This window comes from Lepidochelys kempii, chromosome 3, assembly GCF_965140265.1.
Source record: "Lepidochelys kempii isolate rLepKem1 chromosome 3, rLepKem1.hap2, whole genome shotgun sequence".
Taxonomy (NCBI): domain Eukaryota; kingdom Metazoa; phylum Chordata; order Testudines; family Cheloniidae; genus Lepidochelys; species Lepidochelys kempii.
This window is the reverse complement of record NC_133258.1, coordinates 155,606,015-155,628,877: the sequence shown is the minus strand read 5'-3', so window position 1 is coordinate 155,628,877 and position 22,863 is coordinate 155,606,015. Positions and strand designations below refer to the sequence as shown.

General features: G+C 44.8%; 1 protein-coding gene across 1 annotated transcript; it reads right to left on the bottom strand.

Moving 5' to 3' along the window:
• Nucleotides 1-3,448: 3,448 nt before the first annotated feature.
• LBH (LBH regulator of WNT signaling pathway) lies at nt 3,449-20,127 on the bottom strand. The gene is made up of 3 exons (XM_073338645.1): nt 19,885-20,127; nt 16,799-16,901; nt 3,449-6,164 (listed from the first exon to the last, which is right to left on the bottom strand). Exons 1-3 carry the CDS (start codon nt 19,908-19,910, stop codon nt 5,976-5,978), a joined length of 318 nt encoding a protein of 105 aa, XP_073194746.1. The 5' UTR covers nt 19,911-20,127; the 3' UTR covers nt 3,449-5,975.
• Nucleotides 20,128-22,863: the final 2,736 nt, after the last annotated feature.

Genomic DNA, 22,863 nt, shown 5'->3' with positions numbered 1-22,863 from the left:
AGTTCATCTGCTCAGCACCACATTGGAAATGCACATGCCACTAATTTCAAAGATGGGGCAAAATGAATGCATGATAAAGGCCAAGACAAGGAATAGTGTTTGTTAACTCAGTGGTATATAGCTATTTGCTTGCATTGCCTTACAGTTAAATGCACTACCCTCAGAAGAATTAATGCTTCAAGTGGAAATGGTAGCCACACAGGGCATATTTACACAGAAATTAAACACCTGTGGTTGGCCTGAGTCAGCTGACTTGGGCCACGGGGCTGTAAAATTGCTGTGTAGACATTTGGGTTCAGACTGGAGACTGATCTCTAGGAACCGGCGAGAGGGGAGGATCCCAGAGCCCAGGCCCACAGTGCAATTTTGCAGGCCTGCAGCCCAAATCCTCTGAGCCTGAGTCAGCAGACACAGGTGTTTAATTGCTAGGTAGACCTACCCATTGTTTCCCCTTCCCTCCAGAAGGAATTAAACCTTTAAACAAAAGGGAAGAGGGAGAAGCAATCACTGAGTAGCTTTAGAACATGCACTCTATTTGTAAGAAAGCACCAGCATGATAAGGGCCACCTATTTGACAGCAGGCCAATTCTGTTTCCATTTGGTGGTGCTCGCACAAGGAGGACAGTGACTACACTGGCTAAAGCCAAGCACCATATAATAGACTTCCTCCCCCCCAGCATAGTTCTGCTAGGCCCATTTTAGTTTTGACTTCCGCCAGGTCAGTTCTTCTACTCCAAATGATGTTCACCCGATCAGATTGACAGGCCACCTTTTCGGTGCTGGTAAAGAATTAAAATGCACCCTTATGGAACAACACACAATCCGGGGTGTTCTAATCTGAGCCAGAGAACAATTTCAGCTCACGTGCACCAACGTGGCAGGCAAGCACATTCATTTGCTCCCAGCTCCTTCCTCCCTCATTTCTAATCCTTACCAGCTCTGCGCTTTGCCATCAGAGAACCAATATTCTGGTGCAGAAAATACAGCTTCCCAAGTAATCTCAGAGATTGCTGCAACATTGCTATAATGGAGAGAATTTGAAGGCCTAAGGAGAGGTGAAAAACTAAATTAAAATGGGGCACTTCGGAAAGAGGCTTAAACCACAGTCCCATCAGGAAAGAGCAAACTTGACATTTTTCCACTAGAAGCACTCACGCAAATATCCACATCACAGGAGCAAGAAAGCATTAAGCATCTCTAAACTGGGGTTTAGTTCTAAGTGTGTCCTTAATTCCTAAGCATTTAATTTTAGTGTCAGGTCCCAAGTTAGTATCTTTAAACCAGTCTAGTGTAAAGTTAATGCTCCAGTCACAGGCCAATTAGTCTGAGGAGATTTGGTTGTAGTCCATTATATACCCAGCCAATAAAACTACAAATTCCCTCTTCTTGGAGGAATTAGACTTCAGAGGGTGTTTGGCCCTTAACACCTGGATTTCCTAGTGCAAAGTTTAGCCCCATTAAGCACAGAGGGCCTTCTCAGTTAATTGAGCCTGGCAATCTGGTTGTAACCTACCTGCAATTAAAATGTTCCGATACAAGAAAAGCTGTCTAAAAGAGAGAGATTCCATTTAAGGGTCCCAGCTCAACAAAGTCAGACAGCTAACATTTTTGGATATGACCAAGGCTTTAGTCTGGTCACAGAATGATTAAGGTGGAGTCTGTGCTACACGTTTTAATGGTGTTGTAGCTGGGTCAGTAACAACCATATAGTAATATAGCAGGCCTGTTGAATTTGAAGGGTCAGCACAGCTGACAGCCCTAATCTTCAACCAATGCCTTCCTTGATTACTGTCTCTGTAGTCCATGTGTGTGTGTGTGTTCTGTGGCCTTCTTAGGGTAGTGTTGCTGTGCTTTGAACTAAGCAGCAGGGGTGAAAGTGTAACATACAGGTATCAGGACAGACTTGGGTAAGGAGATGGATTTGGCTTTTACACTTACAAGCAATTTGTCAGTCAGTAAGAGCACTTCAGATTGTGCCCAGTTCTCGACTCTCACTACTTTGGGGTGGATGTCCCAAGAGTGTGGGGTTCAACTCAGACTTTCAAGTGCCATTTGTGCCTCTGAAAAAAAAAATCTAGGGTAGAATCCACAAGACTACTTAGGCACCCGAGTCCCCCACTATGGTCCACAAAAGTCATGTCAAACCAGCTAGAGGCCACAGTTCCCTCAGGCCAACACCTACGTTTCTGCCTCAGCACAAGCACTGCTGGCTCACTCTAAGCACCCAGACACCTGTCTCCCCACCAAGCCCCAGAACAATCCACAAACCCTGGGGAAGATTGGGTGACTTAAGGGGGTGAACACAAACAGCCCAATCCAGTAGGTACTCTGAGCATGCTTACCAAACTGAGTCCCATTAAAAAGCCTGGAGAAGACTGGTGGTGCCCACACCTGGGAACTTTTAGCCCAGCTGGGTGCCTTGACCACCAGACTACAGAGTGTCTTCCATGAGCACACACTTGTTTATCCACAGAGGAACACTCATTGGGTGAGAGAGAAGCTGTAGTTGAGTGATTAGGACACCATTTGGAAGGGGGAGACCCCAAGTCCAGGCCCCCTGCTCCAGTCACTCATTTATCCACAGGGGAACAGCCTCAACAGGAGATACTGAAGGAGCCCCACATCAGAATATCCCATAGTGATTAGAACACTGCCCTGAGAGGTGAGAGACTTCAGTTGCAATCCTCTTCCCCGCTCTGGTAGAGGCAGGTGGAAATTGAACCTGGATCTCTCACATCCCAGGAGAGTGCTTAACCACCATGTTAAAGTTCGGGTGCAGTAGGACCATCACCACCACCTCCTTGGGAGTGAGGCAGGTACCTAACTTGTTCCCACAAGAAATTACACACCCATTCATGGATTGTTAGCAGAGCTAGGCACCTGCTTACACCTTGACATCCATCTCTGAGAAAGGGGCAGGGCTTAGCACATGGGCATCTCCCATTGGTTAACTTAGACATGGAGAGACCTAGTATACTGGCTTCTAGACTGTGGATCATGTTCTTAGGCTCCTGTCTCTCTCCCCATTTGTTGGATTGGGACACTAGGTGCCCAACTCAGTTTTGTAGATCGCAGTGTTCCTGTGATTTCCTAGGTGCCCAACTTGCAATGCCCAAGTCCCTTTGCAAATTCCCCCACCCCTTAGTTCTTTGCAGAGGTGCAAGGCAAAGAAGAGTCAAGTCCCTTGATTTCATCCTTTTAAGTGATTTAGGTGCTAGCTCAACAAGCCCCTTAAGAACTATAATTACCGGGTAAGTCTAAACATATGCTTAAATTGTATCAGCTTTACTGGGACACATGCCTAAGTGCTTTGCATAATATGGCCTTGCTTTTAAAGTGAAAGGTTGCTTCCTGGGAAACCTGAAATCCCAACCCACTTTTCTGTAAGCAGAATTTAAAAAAGCCACCAAGTTGGAAAGCATTTTCAAACTTTATTTACAACTGTCACAGTGACAAAAAAGTAGTTTGAAAAAAAAAAAAGCTAGCTTCTCCCTGAGGCTCAAAAAAGAATTACAGAAATAGAATGTACATCAGACAACAGGAGTTTTACTGGAGTGCTTTGTTCTTCAAATACATTTGACAAATAGAAATACACAATACCATAAAAAAAGAAGAGGATGCAGACAGGAATATGCCAGTCTTTACGGCAGACACTTCTGCTCACATCTGGGGGATAAGGATTTCCATCCTTTTACCCACGTAGTAACCTCTGTTAACAAGTCTCAGCATGATGGCACAGATTGGAGACTAGTAACAGTTTTAAAAAAAAGGAGACTGGCTGGTATACAGGTGTACAAGTTCATTCCATTAGACAGCAAGACTAGAACAGATGTTCAGATACAAACAGCTGGATCCATCAGTTTAAAAATGATATCACTAGATCATGATGAGAGGTCAGTGATGACAAAGCATCCACCAAACCTTGGGGGAGGGGGGGACAAGAGAGACAGACAGACAGACTGGTTCTTTGCGGCTAAAAAGGAGGAAGAGACAAGCTGCATTCTACATAGGTACTAGTCCGAACAATGCAAAAAAGAATCAGTCTCCAATCCCTCAGGTCTGTCTGAAATTGTAACAGAGCTGGTAAGTTATTGCCATTATCTTTAATCACAAGCAAGACAAAGACTAAAACAATCCTGCCGATATGTTAAAAGCAATCCCCCAACCCCCACCAGCGTTTAAACTACTCATGAGGTATTAGATACAAATATATATATATATATATATATATACACACACACACACATATACACACACAGTCCAAATATATTTTTAATTGAACCAGTTATTAGCAGATGGGATGCACTGGGTTTTATCAAAATGTCTGGTTAAGGCCTTAACATCGGTCTTTCTTCCTTTAATGTCTCCAGACTTGTTTTAAGGTGGAAACTACCAGCACTTTATTCTTAGACTTGTCAGCTCCCCAACAGATGCCTTGGAGCCCCCTGGAGCTTTTCCATAAAGTTGCTGGATTGCCACTTTTGTGGAAAGTGGCAAATCAGCCTGCCTTTCAACCAGTTCCCCTAGTAGACAAAGGTCAGGTAAGACAGACAGAACTCAGCACTGAACAAGTTGCATGGGATACCTTAGACCTTACAAACCAGCTTGCCCTTTATTAAACCCTACTAATACTTTGTTGCAATCAGAAGCACATCCTTTTGTCCAAAACACTCCAAAGCCATGAAATACTGTGAAGAGAGGAATCATTTCCCCACCCCCATCTTATCCTTTCAAGTCAGCTATTTGATTTAGGACTGCCTCTTTGATTTCACTTTTGGCAACATTCTTCTCTGACTTTGTGCAAATTTTCAATTTCATCCATTCTTATGGAGTTGATTTTTGCAAGCATCTTGGTCTGCCAGCATTGCCAGGTCTTGGAACTCTGGTAAAGCACTGCTGATAAAGAAAACCCAAACCTACCAATTCCCTGCAGATTCTCCTCATGTCCCTCTACTCAGCCAGTTTTGATCAGACTGTTGACCCAGCATGTTTGAGATTGAAACCATGCAGCCCCAGAATCATCTAGAAGGCAGGTGGCCCCTTCACCTTGCAAGCTTCATGCACCATGAGTTGTCTCTTCCTACAGCAGGCTCAGCTAGCAGGAGAGAAACATCCTAACTACTTCTAGAACAAGATCTCGGGTAGATTTAGATGTTGCGAAATTTCTTTGTTACCTCATGCTAATCTGCAAGAGGAATGAGGATCTTGCAGAACAGATGGAGAGTAGCAGAACACACTGACCCTGCCAGCTGAGTTGTTCAGCATTACAAGGATTAAATGCAGACAGAGAAGAGAAGGAGAGAAAATATCTTCTGGGCAAAGACTGGGATCAGGTTTGATAGTTAACACAAGAAATTCATTACTCTTACACATGCTTGTGTAACTTCAGGAGATGTGCAACTGGGCAAAGACTACAAGCCCCTTTGCCTCTCTATGCCACCCAGCAATTGTCAGCAGAGCATCCATTTGGGACATGTCACCATACATTTCCCCTCCACTCCAGATACACAAACAGAAGCTTATAAGAAAGGAAAATTTAAGAGATGAAGACTTTAGTCTCATGCTTTTGTAGCCAGAGGCAATTCCTTGCTCAACACTACTGCAGTTTACATTTCGCTTTATTCCCACCCTCCCCACAACTCATTAAACAACCCTGCTTGTTCACCAGCCACCAAGGGCCTTGGAATTTCACTGCCGCCTCTCAGTCTTAACAAAAAAATTTAAAAAAAAAATATAATCAGAGAGTGATCTTGAGAACAGCAAACATTTTTCTCTGCATGACTTCCTTCCTCAGAAGGTCTGGAGAGTCTGTCACATCGAGGGCTTCAGTTCTCGACACAGAGAATATGAAAAAACCTAAGATCTTGCAGGTGCAAAATTGAACTTTGTCTTTTCTTAAGAAAAAAAGACCTTCAGAACAGGTGTGGCGCTTCCCTCAAGACAATACAATCCCTTGTATTTTCTTCAGCTGCCATTTATTGCTCTTTGTTCTCTTTCTTTGCCTCTTCACAGTTTTCTTCCTCCTCCTCCTGGACAAGGAATTCCTCAGGTGGCCATCTCAGCTCACCGCTCTCCACGTCCCCCTCTGTTGGCTCCACCACAATGGAAGGCAGGCGGTCCTTCAGCTTACAGTAACGGTCAAAGTCTGAGGGGTCAGGGAAAATCTGAAACAAAAAAAGGAATGCCTCATTAGTACCTTTTAGCGTTTTGATATTGGCTAGCAGCTTACAGAGCATCACAACTATCAAGAGCCAAATCTCAAGAGGTCAGGTTCCAAGGGACAGAGTCAACCATAAATGAAATTCTGAAAACTCCTGAACTTGCAGGTTAGCTTCAGAAAAACTCATGAGCCAGGCTAGGACCTGAAAAACCAGAATGCTGCCCAAAAAAAAAACAAAAAAAAAACACGGGCCAGGGCAGCTGTCTGAGGGATTCCAAACTGGACAGGCTGCTGGAGTAAAGTTCAAGATGGACATCTCTATACTTTCAGATACTTATATCAAGTAAGCCTCCCAGAGATTCACTGCTTACTGCCAATGCTCATGAATTTGCAGCCAGAGCTAAAAACCTTGCTATGAGAATCTGATGTCTGCATTTCCTGCTTTTGGTCAGGCCAGAAATATTGTGAAAACAGGCTCTGCTATTTTAGCTCTTCTGCTTCTTGGTCTTTTTGCCTCAAGGGTTTGGACCTGCTATTTAAGACTGCTTGTTCAGAGTCAACATGGAGAAAGTGGCTCTTTTACTGAAATGTAAAGATAAGTCCACCTAGAGAACATTTCCAGGATTAGGAGACAGTATGCAGGAGTCATAGGATGAAATTTAGAGGCTAGAATAAACTATCCCTCAATGTTTATGGGGTTTGTTTCAGATTGTCCTACAAGGCCAGTATTTTCTATTGCTCTGAAAGTTCCTGAGATGCATTTCCCAGTCCTAAAGCTGATTTGGACCTCCTGCTGTCTTCCATTTGGATCCCACCCTTTGATAACCCCAGCAGACCACTCAAGCCCAAATACTGGTGCCATTTTGGTAGGATAATGCTGGAGATGGGAGAGCACCCAGGTGGTTTTCTAGAGCAGAATATACTGTCAGTGCTAGGTGTCAAGGCAGAAACTCAACCTAGGAAAAGCACCCTGCTTTTGTAGTAGTGTGTTGCAGGAGTACTTGAAGTTAGAGACCAAATGGCAAGTTTACTGAACCTTCAAAGCAGGAAAGAGGCAAGAAAGTACTATTGCTTGTGAGCAATACAGTGCAATTGGGGGTTACCAATGGATGTCTTTAATACCCCCCAGTTCACACAGACAAGAATTTGTAGTAGAAAAAGAGGGACAGCTACCAACTCTGATTATCCAGTGGATAATTAAACAATTAGCCATTTATCAAAAATTCCTGTCCTGTTTACAACTAAGCATTTACTTGCGCATCATTAAATATAAAACCTAGTCTTCAAAATATGATACAGCAGTCACTACTGCTACTCCATTTTCCTGAGGCTTTCAGAGGAGATTAGAATAGTGCCTCACTTAGACCAATGCCTACATTTTCAGAAGCATCCACTAGTTTGGAATGCCTCATTTTTTGAGAGGCAAGGCCTGTTTGTGTTTTTTTAATAACACTTAGCATTTGCCACTACAATTGGAACTGCAAATGCTCAAGTCAGAAGCCTGAGGTGTTTCTTGTGAGTTTGGAGCAGGAGCAAACAATCTACCTAATTTTAAGATGGAGCTTGATAAATTTATGAAAGGGACTATAAGATGGTGTTGCCTGCAATGGAAGGGGGCTGGACAAAGTGATCCAACAAGTCCCCTTCCAGTCCTATCTTGGGCACCCATACCCAGTAGACATTCTTGGAAAATTTGGCCTAACCTCTTCAATGGCGCTACTAGAGATATGCTGTAACATGGCAGTCAATTAACCCCTTCTGCAGATCAGTTTCCATTGAGTATTCTGAGATTCACTGCCAGGACTCAAGAGCCAAAGGAAGCATAGTTCAGAATACTCAGGGTTTCACAGGATTTAAGCTGTGTTATTTTTTAGATAATGGAAAACTTTTTGGGACCTAATCCTGAGTTCCTGCCAGTTTAGTAGCAGTTAAATGGCTACTAAAGAAGGGAGGGAAAGGAAAGACTAACTTTGGGAGAAGATAGTGAAGTAACAGCCTCAGTATGGCCACTAGAGACTGCCAGTCAGGGATGGATCAAAACAAAAAGCCACATTTCAGACAGGCAGCCTAGGCGAGCAGTAGGCAGGAAGGCAGAGGGGCGTCTAATTCCAGCTCTCCCACACTGCTCCAGGGCACCTTAGCCAGGTCCTTCAGTGCACTGCTAGGAAGCTAAGAGGAGTATAGTATGGACAAGGCCTATGAATGCTGTGATGTTAACAGGTGTGTTGCAGTTGCAGGTGTGTGCTTTGTGCTATTACTCATTCCCAGAGCAAGCCATACAGCAACTGGGTCTCATACAATTTAGTGGCTTCAGCCAGGCCAATCCCAGACATCCAATTCATTGCTTAAGAGCTGTAGACAGAACTGAACTTTCAGTATTAACTCCCCAGACTTGGAATACAGAGAACCTTGACACTGTATTGTTTAGAGGGCTGCAATGGAAAGAAAGTGTATTATAGTAGGTTATATATGCTGATAATGCCACTAAAATAGCCTACACTGTAGGAAAACAGCTTAATTATTATACTGCTAACCTTTGGCTGCTATCATTTTAGCTGCATTAGATCAAATGGAGTAGTTTTGAAAATAGACTGACAGATTGGGTCTCTCAGAGGCCAAGGAGCGAGTCATTTCCTCACAAACAAACATCCCCAAATGTGGTGTTCAGCTTTATTTTCTTACTAGCACAATCTTATCTTGAACAGCTGCACGAGAGGCTGAACTCAAGGAGGTCAAGCTTTTTTTCCACTAAGTCATGCTTTTTAATCAGAGGCAGCACAAAAAAGGAGATGTCGCAATTACCCTTTCCAAGGGTGTGGACAGTCAATGGAAAAAGCGTATGAAGCCAGATTTCCTAGCATGTGACAGATAGCCTCGCTTATTGCCCTTATTGTGGGAACTAAAGAAAAAGGTTTGTCATAATAAGACTGCCACTTACATTTAGGGAACAGATCAGGCAAATTACCCCATGCACTCTGACCCCTAGCCACTCCAAAATGAGAGGCAGATTCCCAGTCACTGTACAGAAGAGAAGAATCACTTCTTTACCCACCCTCCTCAGCCAGAACTCTGTATGATCTGAAATACAGCATAGGCTGAAATAGCCTGAGGGGGATGTCCCTCCAGAGCAGGAATGGGAAACGAAAAGGGAAATCTGCACCCACATAACTCACTGCAGGTTTTATGTTGAGCTCATGGCACTCAAAATCCTGTCCTGAAATGCAGTGTGAATGCTCATACAGTGTGGATATTAAAGCTTGTACTTACATGCTTCACTAGAGAGTCTTGGAGTTAAAGAGCTAAGATCAGCGTAGGACATGAGCTTTTGGCACCTTCCACCATCCAAAAATGCTACAGAAGAGCGTTTGTGATGGGCTAACTTTCCCCTGCCATCTACATGACTGCATACAACTTTGAATATGCAATCACAGCAACTGTGGTCACTGAATCACAAGTCTTGGCTTCCAAGCTTTATGCAAAGAACTCTGGGACACATCTTTGCAGGCTGCAGAGGGCAAGTAATAGGTTTGCTGCCTTAACTATGACATGCAGCATACTTTGCCTTCTCAAATCCAGACTTTGTTCAGAGGTCTTTTGGCAATCCCATTCTGTTCCACAGTAGATTCAGCACCAGCTCAGGTACATGCAACCCGAGTTCTCACCTTTCGCCTAGAAGGTGAACTGAAAGGCAATACCAGAAATTGAAGCCCCAAACTTAAGGTCATCCATGTAGATCTCCATGCCAGGTGACCCAAAAGTGACTTCCTAGATTGAGAGCTTGGCACAGAGAATGGAAAATATTTAACACCCCGGAAAGGCAGATGGTGCCAGAGCCCTTTCCCAGCACCCTAGAGCAGCAGAGCTTTGCCATAATTAAACTAACCTTTGGCTGCTAACTTCATGCAGGACTGCAAGAAGCTGAGAAATGCTAATAAAGAAACCAGATACTACTGGACAGTAAGATGCAGTGTCGTTAACAGTACACGATGGGCTAATTATTGTCAGTACAAAACGAGACAGCAGCATGAACATCCTGCTTTCTGGGAGGCGAATGGGAGACTTGGAAGGATCACAACATTAGATACAGAGGCCCATATTCCAGTCAAAGTTACGCTGGTGTAAATCCAGAGCAACATCCATTGACTTAGAGGGAGTTAACTTCGGATCAACACTGGTGTAACAGAGATCAGACTCCAGCTGCTGGGTCTTTTCTTCCCCAGACACCCTGAAAATTGTTGTTAGCAAGAATGCACTGGTGGGAGAATATAGCTCCCTCCAGACACAAAAGATACTCCCAAATGAAGCCAGTTGCTGCCTTGGACAGAGCCATACATGTCTAACCACCTATGTTATATGGGTATGGACACCAGTTCTAGGAGACTTATGTTCTGACGTTGGCACTTCAGTCTGCATCCAGTGGGATATCCTTCACTACTGTCACAGCAGAGAACCCAGTCTAATGGAATTCAAGGGTGCACACGGCTCTACCTCTAAGGATGGTAGTATCTATGATACTAGAAGCTAGATGTTCTTGAAGAAGCCCGAGACCAACTACATCTTATTTCAAACCTGAATGGACAGCGGTCAAGGGAAAAGTTAACCCACTCTCCCATCCCCAGAAGCAGAACATACAATAGCCCTTCTGAGAGACAGGATGAAAGTTCACATTGGATTATCCTTCTCTTTAGAGGTAAGTGGTAAGAAACGCTAGGGCACCTGTTACTGCCATGACTACTCAGGATAGCATAGACAAGTGTCCAGACTGATGAAAAGTGGTAAGGAAAGTGGTGTTTGTGGGTGACGTTGCCAATCAGGAGAACAGATCTCCCCTTGCAAAAGCTGCATAGGGGAGGGTAAGAAATTCTACATGGAGGTCTTGAGATCAGATGGTCCCTTTATCATCCTGGGTTTCAGTTTAATGCTGTTCCTTGGTTTACAAGAAAGTTACCTTTAGTTCTAACAATTCCATCTCTATCCTTTTTAGCTCTGATCATATTCGTTAACATTTGAAGCACTACTGTGCTCCTAGGCCTAAGTGTTTAGCCTGATCTATGCAGTAGACATGTGTCAGCACATGCCAGTGCAACTTCCTGAGCCACTGCCTGTACTATGCACAGCTGGATTTGAGTAACAGGTGAAGTTCTTTCATCCAGGCTTTCATTTTATACAGTGGAATGAATCCCTTCCGGGGACAGTTTTACACAGTGCACGGATATCAGTTCCAACACAGGATTGCCTCAGTACAGATATGGCCCTCCTTACTTTAGTATAAAGGTGTCTTATAAGACACAAGAGATGAATATGAAGGCATACTAAGTTCCCCATTAGCCATCAGGTTGGCAATACATGTGTCTTTGTCCATGGGTTACAACCCCTCACATCTGACTCATTACTCATCTAGTTTCAGCAACATCAGTTCAACTCCACTGAAGTCAGTGGAGTTACTCTGGATTTACAACCCAATCTGTAATACTAGTGTGACTCCCTATATGGAGTCAGCTAGCAACACCCAATATTGCCTTTTCCTATTGAAAATCAACTTTGTTCCAGCAGAACAAAAGAGGAGCTGGCTTCCATGGGTAGACAGTGCTGTGAGAAGCCCTAGTCTCAATGAGGGGAAGAAACCTCTAAGTCTCTGCCATGTGCGTGAGGGTTACACATATCAGACAGATCAGATCCCTAGCCAGTGCTAGGATCCCACCATGAAAATACCATGACTGAAGGGGTTCGAGCTTCCCAGGACCACCAGAGCAGGGCTGATGTGACTAAGCCAGCTCAGTCATTGCATGCCTATCCCATTTAGACATAAATCAGTCACCTGTCCAGGGCAGTTAGTCCACAGGAAAGAACTCTTGGCTCAGAGTTTGGCACACTCCTTGCTCAGTACAGCTGCCTCAGGCATCAAGATGTTTTCACTGTGCTCAACCCCAGCTACCATTCCAAGAAATTAAGAGCGATTCAGGTCAAGGCACTGTTTTGACAACAGTGCAGCAAAAATGATTAATTTAGTCTTGAGAGCCTTGTTCTCACCCACATCATTTGCGCTGCTGTGGAATGACATTAGGCGACGGTGAGCCAGCAGAGAGGTGGCTATTAGGCTTTTTCAGATAACCAGCCCTTCTCGGGGCAGGGAGAGAGAGAAGAAGGGGCACCGTACATTAGCTCCAACTGGCTGTAAAGAGACAGGACTCGCACAAGGCTGCCAGACTGGAAATGAATGAAACTCTTCATGTGCACATTTGTCTCCGTAGGAGGGGCATCTTGCTCCATCAGCTGCATTTGAATGAGTTACTGTGTTAATATTCCCACAGGAATTATGGGACAGCCATTAGAGATCCAAAAATAGCTCTTCACTGCAGTCACAAGACCCAGTCTGACTTCATTTTTTCAGATATATTTTGCCCAGGCTTCCCATAGGGATATGCTTTTATTGTGCCAGACTCCTGCTCTGCTTTCACCACCTGCTTCTATTCTGGCCCTTCAAACCTGGCGGCTGAGCCATCTTCCTGACTAGGTAATGTATTAATAAAAACTTTGTCCTACAAGGAAAGAGTTTTAAGTGCATTAGCTTAAAACTCTCCAAGACAGTCTATTGGCTGCATTTAAGTATAGTTCCATGCTAGCTATCATTAAAGCCAAAGGAACAGAAAGTTGACAACTGAGATGCGTTTGTGTACATATAATTGCATACAAATGGAGAATTTGGGCCAATGTGAGTACAACAGCACATGCAAAGTAGGTATAGACATCTACAAAAAGACCATGCTTGCCTCATCCTTCTGGAAGTCAGGCCTTCACATTGCTAATTTAAGAGCAAACTTACCAGGATACGTTAGTTTTCCTGACATGCACTGGACTCATGAGGTACATTAGTTCAGTTGTATATCTAGACAGAAGCGATACTCTATTGCCAGGAGTACAGAAGAGATCAGTGTTTTAAGTCTACAGAGCACAACAGCTGGTGCGGGACAGAAGCAGGAGTCTTACAATAAAGTTTAGAAATCACTGGTTAATCTTTCCTGCAAAGTTCTGCTGAACTCTAGGTTTACATTCTCTTAGCACAGAGCCTTTTATAGTTTTCCAGTGATCACAAGAGCATTTCAAAACAGAGCTGAGTACCAAATCTATGCTCATTTACTTTAGGACCAAGGTTCTGATTTAAGGGCACTAAAATCTTGCAAGTTAGTTCATGAGTTTTCTACTGGTAAGGGCCACCTTCCAAAGAACAGTCCCCTTCTAGGATCAGGATCCAACTAGGGACCAGTTTAAATGCTCAGGGATCTAGAGACCCATGGTTAGATTTACAACTCCATGTCAAGCTCATCACCACAATCCAAAACTAAGTTGAACACTGGTACAGAAGAGTCATGCTGAAATTAAGGGACTGCATACGTCCACCAGCCAAGAAAATACTAAAACCAACAGAGCTCCAATTCTGGTTTTACAAGTCCTTGCCTCTTATGTCCAAGTGCTGCGGTTCTTATAATTGGAATTCAACTCTGCAAGATGGGTAGAAGAAGATTTTGTAGCTTAGAACAATGTTGCTTGTATTGCAGGAGCATTCATGCTTCATTAGCCCTGTCCACTTGTAAAATACTAAGCTCAGGCACTCAATAGACTAGTGTACAGTTTCCCATATAGAAAATCTTTCACAATCAGCAGGAGGGGTGGGTCAGCCGTGCCAGTCACAGAAAGCAGTGAGCCTAGTGGTTTTGTTTGCATCCTGTTAGGGGGGTTTCTCTTTCATTCTTAGTGTTTGATTTTACTTTAAACTGTACAAGGCTGTTTTATTTTCTATCACTGTTCACATTCAGTAATCCAAACCACAATATGACAAATAGTTTCCATGCCAGTGCATTAGTGGGAGGGCTACAATCTAGACCTTCATTCCCCATTGTAACCTGATTTACAGGGAATGTAAATAAAGCAGGACACTTGTGTACATTGTTCATATAACAATTTGCTTCTGAAGATTGCCAGCATGTCGCTAGTGTCCTACTAAAAGGTGACCACCCACTTTTCACTCAACCCAGCCAGCCAAGGACTGTACGCTAACAGAGGGAGAAAGTAGCTTCTTACAGTCAACTAGGCTGTCAGTTAGGCCAAGCAAGTGTAGACACACGAATAAGAAGCTTGCAGGCATTTGAATAGGACCAGACCACTACAGAGAAGCAAGAGCTCTGAGAGCCAACAACACTTTGCTGTTACAGTAATTTGCAATGCTTAGTACTAAATGCAACTTGCAAATGTGAGTGGAACTCCCAGCAACTTGAATGCTGCATCCAACCAGTTTCCACCCCCCCCATGTTAGGGTCTAAATAGAGACACTTACTAGAGCAGGTCTACACTACAAACTTGCATCAGCACAACTGCACAGCTTCTGATGAAGATGCTAAGTTGACAGGAGATTGCTCTCCAGTCGGCTTAATAATGCCAACTCCACAAGAGGTAGTAGCTATGTTGACGGGAGAAGCTCTCCCGCTGAGACAGTCCTGTCTATTTGTGGGTTAGGTCAGCATAAGGACACCGCTCAAAGGTGTGGATATTTCACACCCCAAAGGAACAGTTATACTGAAGTAAAAAGAAAAGGAGTACTTGTGGCACCTTAGAGACTAACCAATTTATTTGAGCATGAGCTTTCGTGAGTTACAGCTCACTTCATCGGATGCATACCGTGTTTCCACGGTATGCATCCGATGAAGTGAGCTGTAGCTCACGAAAGCTTATGCTCAAATAAATTGGTTAGTCTCTAAGGTGCCACAAGTACTCCTTTTCTTTTTGCGAATACAGACTAACACAGCTGTTACTCTGAAAACTGAAGTAAGTGTGGAGTGTAGACCTGGGTCCTAGTATTGCTAATGCTCACGCAATATGGTTAGGACAAACAGGGCACCTAGATTCTGACTAGTTCTCCAAAACCTCCAGATCTGTCTGGACAGTTTAAGAGGAGCCTAGAGGAAGGGAGTTATTGGCCTGATTGGCTGTTTGGTTTCCTGTGGTGACCTATTAACATCATTATTGCCATGGCTGGTTGTGTGCTACCATGATGAAGTGGGGTTTGAAGACTCTTCTTGTTGAAGTGTGCCTACTCTCTAGAAGCCCCAACTCACTCATGAGCATCCTTACAACCTTTAGAGCCACTCAAACAGCTATTTCACATACAGACATGTAAACAGAGCACAGCACGTGGAACCAAACCAAACACGCCACGTTTTCCCTGTCCAGAGGGTTGGTTTAGGTTGGATCCAACATGTTGATGCACTCTATGCTAGTATATTTAAGGCCCTTTTCAAGAGCTAGGCGTGCAACGGTGCACCAATTTGCATGCATACTTAAAACCTACACATACAGTAGCTGTAACAGCATCTGCAAGTGCAAAGTTATTTTTTATAAACTGCCCTGTTATGCACAGATCAGGCACACACATAAGCCAGCCACTTGCATGCACAAGCTCACATATCAAACTTTAATAGTAAGTTTCCCACAGGGTAGTTAAAGGGTGAATAATCTCCATTTGAGAGGACTGGGAAGGTACAATTATCCAAATGCTCATCCTTTGCACATGTAAGGTGATGCAGAAAATAGATTGAGACAAGCATTGAAATGTTGGTCAATCAATAGGCTAATATCAAGAGTCATACAAGAGCTCACCACCCCACCAATATTGTCTTAATGGCTCATATATCAGAGCTAGTCACTAGAGCCGGTTGAAAGTTTTGTCAAAAAAGTTTCACATCTGAAGATGCTGCTTAAGCGGAACCAAAACATTTTGCAAAATTATATCAATTTTGATGAAACTTTGCTTTGAAAAACTGAAGTTTCCAGAAACAGTGAAGCAGGATGTTGATATTTTTGGAACAAAAAGTTTAGATTTTCCATAACATAGTTTGATTTTTAAAATTTGCTTTATTTTCTAATAAAATTTTTTTAGAACCCTGTTATTTGGAGGTTTTTTTATTAATTATTTTACACAAAACACTTCACTATTTTGGCTTTTGCAATTTTTGTGGGATGGAAAAATCCAGTTTCCAGCTAGTTCTACTAACGCAGTCATTTTAAGTTATAGCCTCCTACCAAAGGTTATTGAAGTGCCAGGAACTTATATCACTGAGTATTCATATTAAGGGTTTTTGGGGAGAATGGGGAAATAGACTGTCTCATAGGGCACATGCAAACAGCTTAAAATAGCCTTATCTGCTCAGTATAAACAAAGAATTATCTTGAAAGACTGAAGTGCCACAAATAACTCCTCCCATCTGCTCTAGGCAGACTGCTTGTGTGCCAAGTTGCAGCTCTGTCAAAAGAAACTCCAGGGTTAGATTGTCCACTAGGGCTATCCAAATTCCTGATTAGGAAACTTCCCCCTGGCATAACCCCTCCCCCTCCAAGAATGCTACATGATCAGGATTATGTAAAAAACAAAGAGGTACTCGGTTAATACAATCAGATATTAAGATTGAAATTAAATTTTGATAAATTGCTGCCAAGCAAACATTCTAGACCACTGACTTGTTCTCACTACGGCAAGATTTATTAGCTCAGATATGGAAAGGTACATTAGGCTAGAAATTTTCAACCTAGCTTGGACAGTTCTTACCTAACCAGCCAACAATGCTGTCCAGTCAATAGAGACCTTACCTGATATGATAGGCCATCCTTGCGGGGGCTTAGCCCGATTTCATCCATAGATGTAGTATTCATCATCACCTCAGTCATTTCAGCTGATCTCAGATAATCAGGGCTGGAAACAAAGATAGAGATATTTTTTCAGCTCTTATGGAGCCATTAGATCACAGTTGTCCTTGAACAAAATTATGTGGTATCTAAAGAACTAAAGCTTTATATTGCTGCAGAGCTAGTCACAGATATAAGAACCTAAGTGCTAAACCACTGAATCCTATTTCTGTTCTTCCCCCATCCCCTTCTTCATAAGGGATCTAAAATTATTCACCTAAAGAATCAGTACACGATATCATGCACCCAAAAAGTAGTTTGCAGGATCTCTCACTTTGAGCAACACAAGATTTCACCAAGACTGATAAAGTTTAACTCCACTTCCTCCAAGCCTATCCTTAAGTGTAGGTTTAAAAAAAAAACAAAAAAACAAACCAACACCCATCACACCAAGCACTAGCACTTCCTGTTTTCCCCCACCCAGCTTTAAAAATTAATCCATTTTAACCCCTACTGACTTATTTTGCTACCTCAGGTATTTAGTTCCACACTGGCTGAGTAGGAGATATGCCAATTCCAGCTCTGCTTTTGCAGTCATAATGAAGTTTCCAGTTCGACAATTTGAGAAAGTGAAGTTGATTTTCACAGCTTGTGGTTCCTCTATTTTACGTTATGCTATTCTTTAAGCCTATTTATAACCGCAGTACTTTGTATCTGCGCACACAAGTCAACTCACATTTGTCACCAAAATACTGGCCATCTGTTGCACCTTGCTCCTATGAAGTCACTTCAGACTAGTTCACATTGCCCTCCCAATGCCACTCCAGCTTACTATACATGAACCAGCAGACCTAAGGCTTTCAAAAGCATCCCAAAGCACAAGATACACAGATAACAGATCTAGAATGATAAGCACAGACAAGGGCTTTGTTCACATTGGCAAAGTGAGACCATATGATGCACCAGCTCTTGGAAGTAGCAGCAGTGAAAGCTGTAGCATTAGAGTTGATGCAGGTTTCACTATATCATATACCCCACTCAGTCATGACAACTTGTGAAGCTGCACCACCATAGGTGTCACCCATACAGTAACTGGTAGAGAGCTGGAAAAGACCGTGTTCTTTTCCAAACTTTCACTAAGCGGCACACAAGAACCTTGCTGATGGGAGATCTCTGCAAGTGCACTGCAGATTAGTATACAACCTCCCTAGCCTAAGCTAATAGTAGCTTGTGTATTTCCTAGCCTCTGCGGCAACACACCAGCCCTGGGAGTGAGAGAAGTTACACAGAGCCATTTGTTTGATGAGCTGGAGCTCTCTATTTTCCAACTCTAAATGGGTTAGAAGGATACTAGCTAGTCAGCACAGGATTAGTAAAAACAAGGGTTTTTGCAAAATCCAGTATCTACATGCATGTTTCTAGGACTGTCTTAAACTGCACTAAAACAACAACATTTGCCTGCAACCATTCCCCCAAAGCGTTTGCAATCCAAACTACTGCAAGAGCCACAGTGTCTATTTTCATCGAGGGAATCAAAAAGAAAGGAAGTGAACAAGAGTGTTGGTGAAATGTAGTCAGATGTTTAGAACTCTCAGCTCTAAGAATACAAGGTATTAACAGGGGAGGAAGGCTTCTTAACTCAGTGTCCTTTTACAACTCCCAGAAGCAACATTAAGGATATTAAGTAGGGTGATTTTTAATTTGGAAAGAAAGGTTGGAGGGGCAACATAAGTGCCAGTGTTCTGACCTGAGCAACCCCTCCAATTCAGCCCAAATGGAGGAGAAGAAAGCCATAAGCAACTGAAAAGCAGGGTTTTAGGACCTCAACTTCAACGTACTACTGTGAGGTAGCCATGGGGCAGCTAAAAGTGACAAGCTCACTAAAGTTCCCACACAATCTGCTTTAGCTCTAGTCCAGGGCTATTCGGATTTCAGTCCTCAAATGGACTTGCACACTGATTGTTCAAAGGATGCACTTGAAAAGGAGTGTACAGGCAATACGGGAGCCTGGCCCAGCCTGTGCCCGCAGTTATATAGGTGTAAATCCAGAGGAACCCGCAGTGAGGCCAATGGCCTAAATTCATCACAGGAGTAACTGCTGAATTCAGTGGTTTACTCTGGCATAACAGAGCACAGTCTGGCCTTGTGGATTTATTGAGGTGGGAGTGAGGGGAGGATGCAGGGCAAGGGCAAGGCTGCTACACTGTCTCCCTAGGGAAGGAAATGGGAGTTAGGATGAGCAGCTGCAGCCAAGGTGTTGGTCACTTTCTGCAGCTGACCTGATCGCCTCTGCCCTCGCTGCTGGTCCCAGCGGCTGACGCTGGCCAGGCTCAGCGCAAGGAAGATGGTAACCGGGTGCGGGATTTGCAAACCGCCTAGCAAGTTCCAGCTGCTGGACAAACACACACCGGGAAAGCATTTCCACCTGCCTTCCCCGGCGTGATCCCCGCACGGTCCCGCCCGCGCTCTTCTCCCAAGCCAGGGAGAGGATGAAGAGGAGCTAGCGAGCCACCGCGGGGTGTGTGCGCGTGTAAGGATGGGACACTGCAGCCGCTACAGCATGTGCGATCCACGGCAGCCAGATCGCTTCTGCAACACCCCTTCCCTTCCCACGCCCCTGCCAGGCTCAGGCCCCTGCTAGCGCCTGTTGCAGCCCCAGAGACTCCCTCCGTGAATAAAACCCCTCTCCCCGGCACAGCCCTGGCGGCAGCTCACGCATCCGCTCTCAAGGGGGCTTCCAAACCAGCCAACGCCCCCCCCCCACCCCACCCCAGCACAAGCTCCCAGACCCCCTAGATTTTCGTGACTGGGGCGGGTAGGAGCAAGATCAGGCCACGTCTTCTAGCCAACCTCCCCTAGCCCTTCTGCACGCTTTACTGCGGCCCCCAAGCCCACGTCCTTTGTTTCCTTTCCCTCACACCTCCCCCTCCCGTCACAACCTTGACTGGGACTTCTGCCTGCAAAGCCATTGCAGGACGAATGTCCCCCCCCCCCCCCCCTTCCAAAGCCTTAGCCAAGCGCCCCCGGGACCCGCGCCGGAGGGTACTCACCAGTGAATGGGGAAAAATACAGACATGAAGTCCTACCGCCAAGGCTGACACGCGTCCTTGGGATGCGAAAGCAGGGAGCGCGTAAGGGCCCAGCGGCTTTCCCTGAGAGCAGTGCGAGACGGCCAGGGGCAGAGCAGCCCGGCGGGGAGGCTACGCGCCGATCGGCTTTTAACCCACAAGACAAAGGACGCGCTGCCAGCCGCCTCTACAGCCCTGAGCCGCCCCAGCGGCCCGGGAAGGCGCTTATATAGAGGAAGGGGCGTGGCTTTGCCCAGAGCGCCCGCCCCCTCCCTTGGGTGACGTCACCAAAATCATGAATGGTTTCGAGCTTCCAGCCCCGCGGCGAGCGGCCGCTCTGGGAGCCCGGGCTGGCGAGCGCCGATTGGACGCAGCGGGGCTCGGGCTGCCGCCGCCGCAGCTTGTTACCCAGCCCAGCCCCGCTCTCGCTCGGGATGCGACCGAGCCCCTCTCCCCTGGGCGGCGTCTTTGGGTTTGCAAGCGTGCAGCTCTGCACGGAAACCAGAGATCGGGGCGGCTCCGCATGTGCTAAGTGCTTTGGTAGTGAGTCTGCGTGCGGCGTTTACACTCTCACTCCTTTAAAAAAAAAAATCCCATTCATTGAAAGGGTGGCTGGCAGCACAGGCCCACGAGCTAGTCAAGCACAGCGCCATCATCTCTGTCCGGTCCATCCGCCTGGCTCTCCCCCAGACTGAGCTGTTAGAACCAATCACAGCGGCCACTCCACCGCCTTTCAGCTTTCTGCCTTACCCCCCTGCTTTCTTTACCTTGCTGCCTCCGAGTAGACGCTGAAGAGAAGAGAGCACTATTGGTTTCTATTTTGGGCTGCCTAATCTGGATAGGAGCAAGGTTTAAAATAATCCATGGGAAGGTGGGAGGAGGAAGAGCTGCGTGATCACAAATTGCTGGGCTGAGTTTTTGTTTTTTTCACCCTGGCTCTTCATGTTGGATCTTATTTTTAATGTGTTATGCTTCTTTGTTGGCGGAAGGAATCGTTGCTGGTGCTGGGTTTTTTCCGCTCCACGTCAATGACACTCCCTCACTCATACACACACAAACACAAAGGCTGGGCCAGACTCCGCTCTTGGTTACCTGGGTACCAATCCACAGGCGCTAATGGAGTTACTGCATTTACACCAGTGTGCTGAGAGTGCCATCTGCCCACTAGTTTCCAGGAGCAATGTGACTGTTTTAAGGTAACAGGAGTCTGAGGTAGGGCTGGCACTCTGTCCATAACACATCATCTCACTTTTGGTGAACTTCACCCCAAAACAGAGGGCCATCACATTGCCTGTGCACCACTTAATCTCCCTCGAACCATAAAAGGAGATATTAAATAGGGTTGAAGTGGCTCTGCACAGGGGTGAATTTTACCCCCTGTGACTAAACAAGCCTAATTTTACCCCCTGTGACTAAACAAGCCTAAAAACTCTAATTTTTGAAAGCTGGGTTTAAAACCAAATGTTGCCCCACCCATTCACCCCAAAACCATACGTGTGCGTGTTTTCCACTGGGCCCGACAGACAGCTGAATAGCCTAGTTTAATATTATATAATGGTCTTTTTGCATCAGGAGCCAGCAATCTCTCCTTTGTGCCAGGTTAAAGAAAATTATGAGGAACTGATCAAACCATCCCAAACAGATTTAAGTTCTGGTGGGTGAAAAATCACCCCTGTGCAAAAGGGTAGCACTAGGCTTAACTTAATTAAATGGGACTTAAGCAGTGCATAGACCTCATGCTGCCTGTCTCCACACAGGTGAATTTCACCCTGAAGTGAATATAATCAGTTTAACCTTTATCACCACCCCCAGAACATATGGGCACCAGTGAAGGTCAGCAATAGGAATCCAACTGATTTCATGAACAATGAATAAGATTTTGGGCCTTGTTTGTTTTTTAAATGTTGGAGCCAATGAGTTGAGCCGACTAAAACAGGTCTAAAACAATCAAAAGGTCTGATTATGCAATCAGTGCAGGCGAGCAATTCCCATTCAAATCAGTGGTGCTCAGGATCAGGCCCACGCTCCAATTGCTCCTAACCAAATGGTCTGATAGACAGATGCAATTCTATAGTCACTGACTTTGTACACCCAGGACCCAATCTAGTGAGATTCTAAGGGCCAGATTTTTAAGGGCACTAGGTACATAAAGATTCAGGGAGATGGCCTAGTGGGATTTTCAAAAGTACTGAGGTAACTATAATAAGAGTTAGGTGCCTAGGTGCTTTAGAAAATCCCGTTGGGTGCCTGACCCTTTAGGCATCTAAATACCATTAAAAATCAGGCCCTAAGTGCCCTGATCTACCCTGGCCTCCAGCAGGAGCTGAGGACTCTCCATATCGGGCCCTTTCTCAATTGCCTCTAATGGATCGTCAGAAATTTCTCCCTGCCTCTCTCATGCACACATGTAGAGTCTGGTTTTGTCCATTTGTATGGAGTTGTCCATACATAACAAAAGAAGAAAAGAAGAAAAAGAAAGTGTCCCATTTAAACCAGACACACTGAATTTTCTGTGTCAATAATGCTTCTTTAGTTAGCAGCACTTCAGTTCTGTGGCTTCCCCCTAATCCTTCTGGGCCTAGCTCCCATGGCAGCATCTGATTGAGGTCTTTTGTTCTTGATTTCTCAAGTACCAAGCTGACTGAGGGCTGTTTTGTGATTAATCTAACTGATTGACTCTAGACAGAGGACAAGGCTGGAACAAATAATTCAATCCAGCCCTGACTTTTTAGAAAGCAGTTTCTCCTCTCATTGGCTGGGTTGGTTTTTTTGTTTTTGTTTTTTTAATAGAAAAAGCAGAGCAGGGAACCCCAGGCCTTAAGTCAGATTAGACTGGGCCTGTTCCACGCCATAGGTACAGGGATCTTTAGGTAGCGTTTGGTTCTAAGGGGGTTGCCAGGGGCTGGGTCTAAGAGAGCATGGACCACTAAAAATATATATTTGTGTTGCTTGATGAAAACA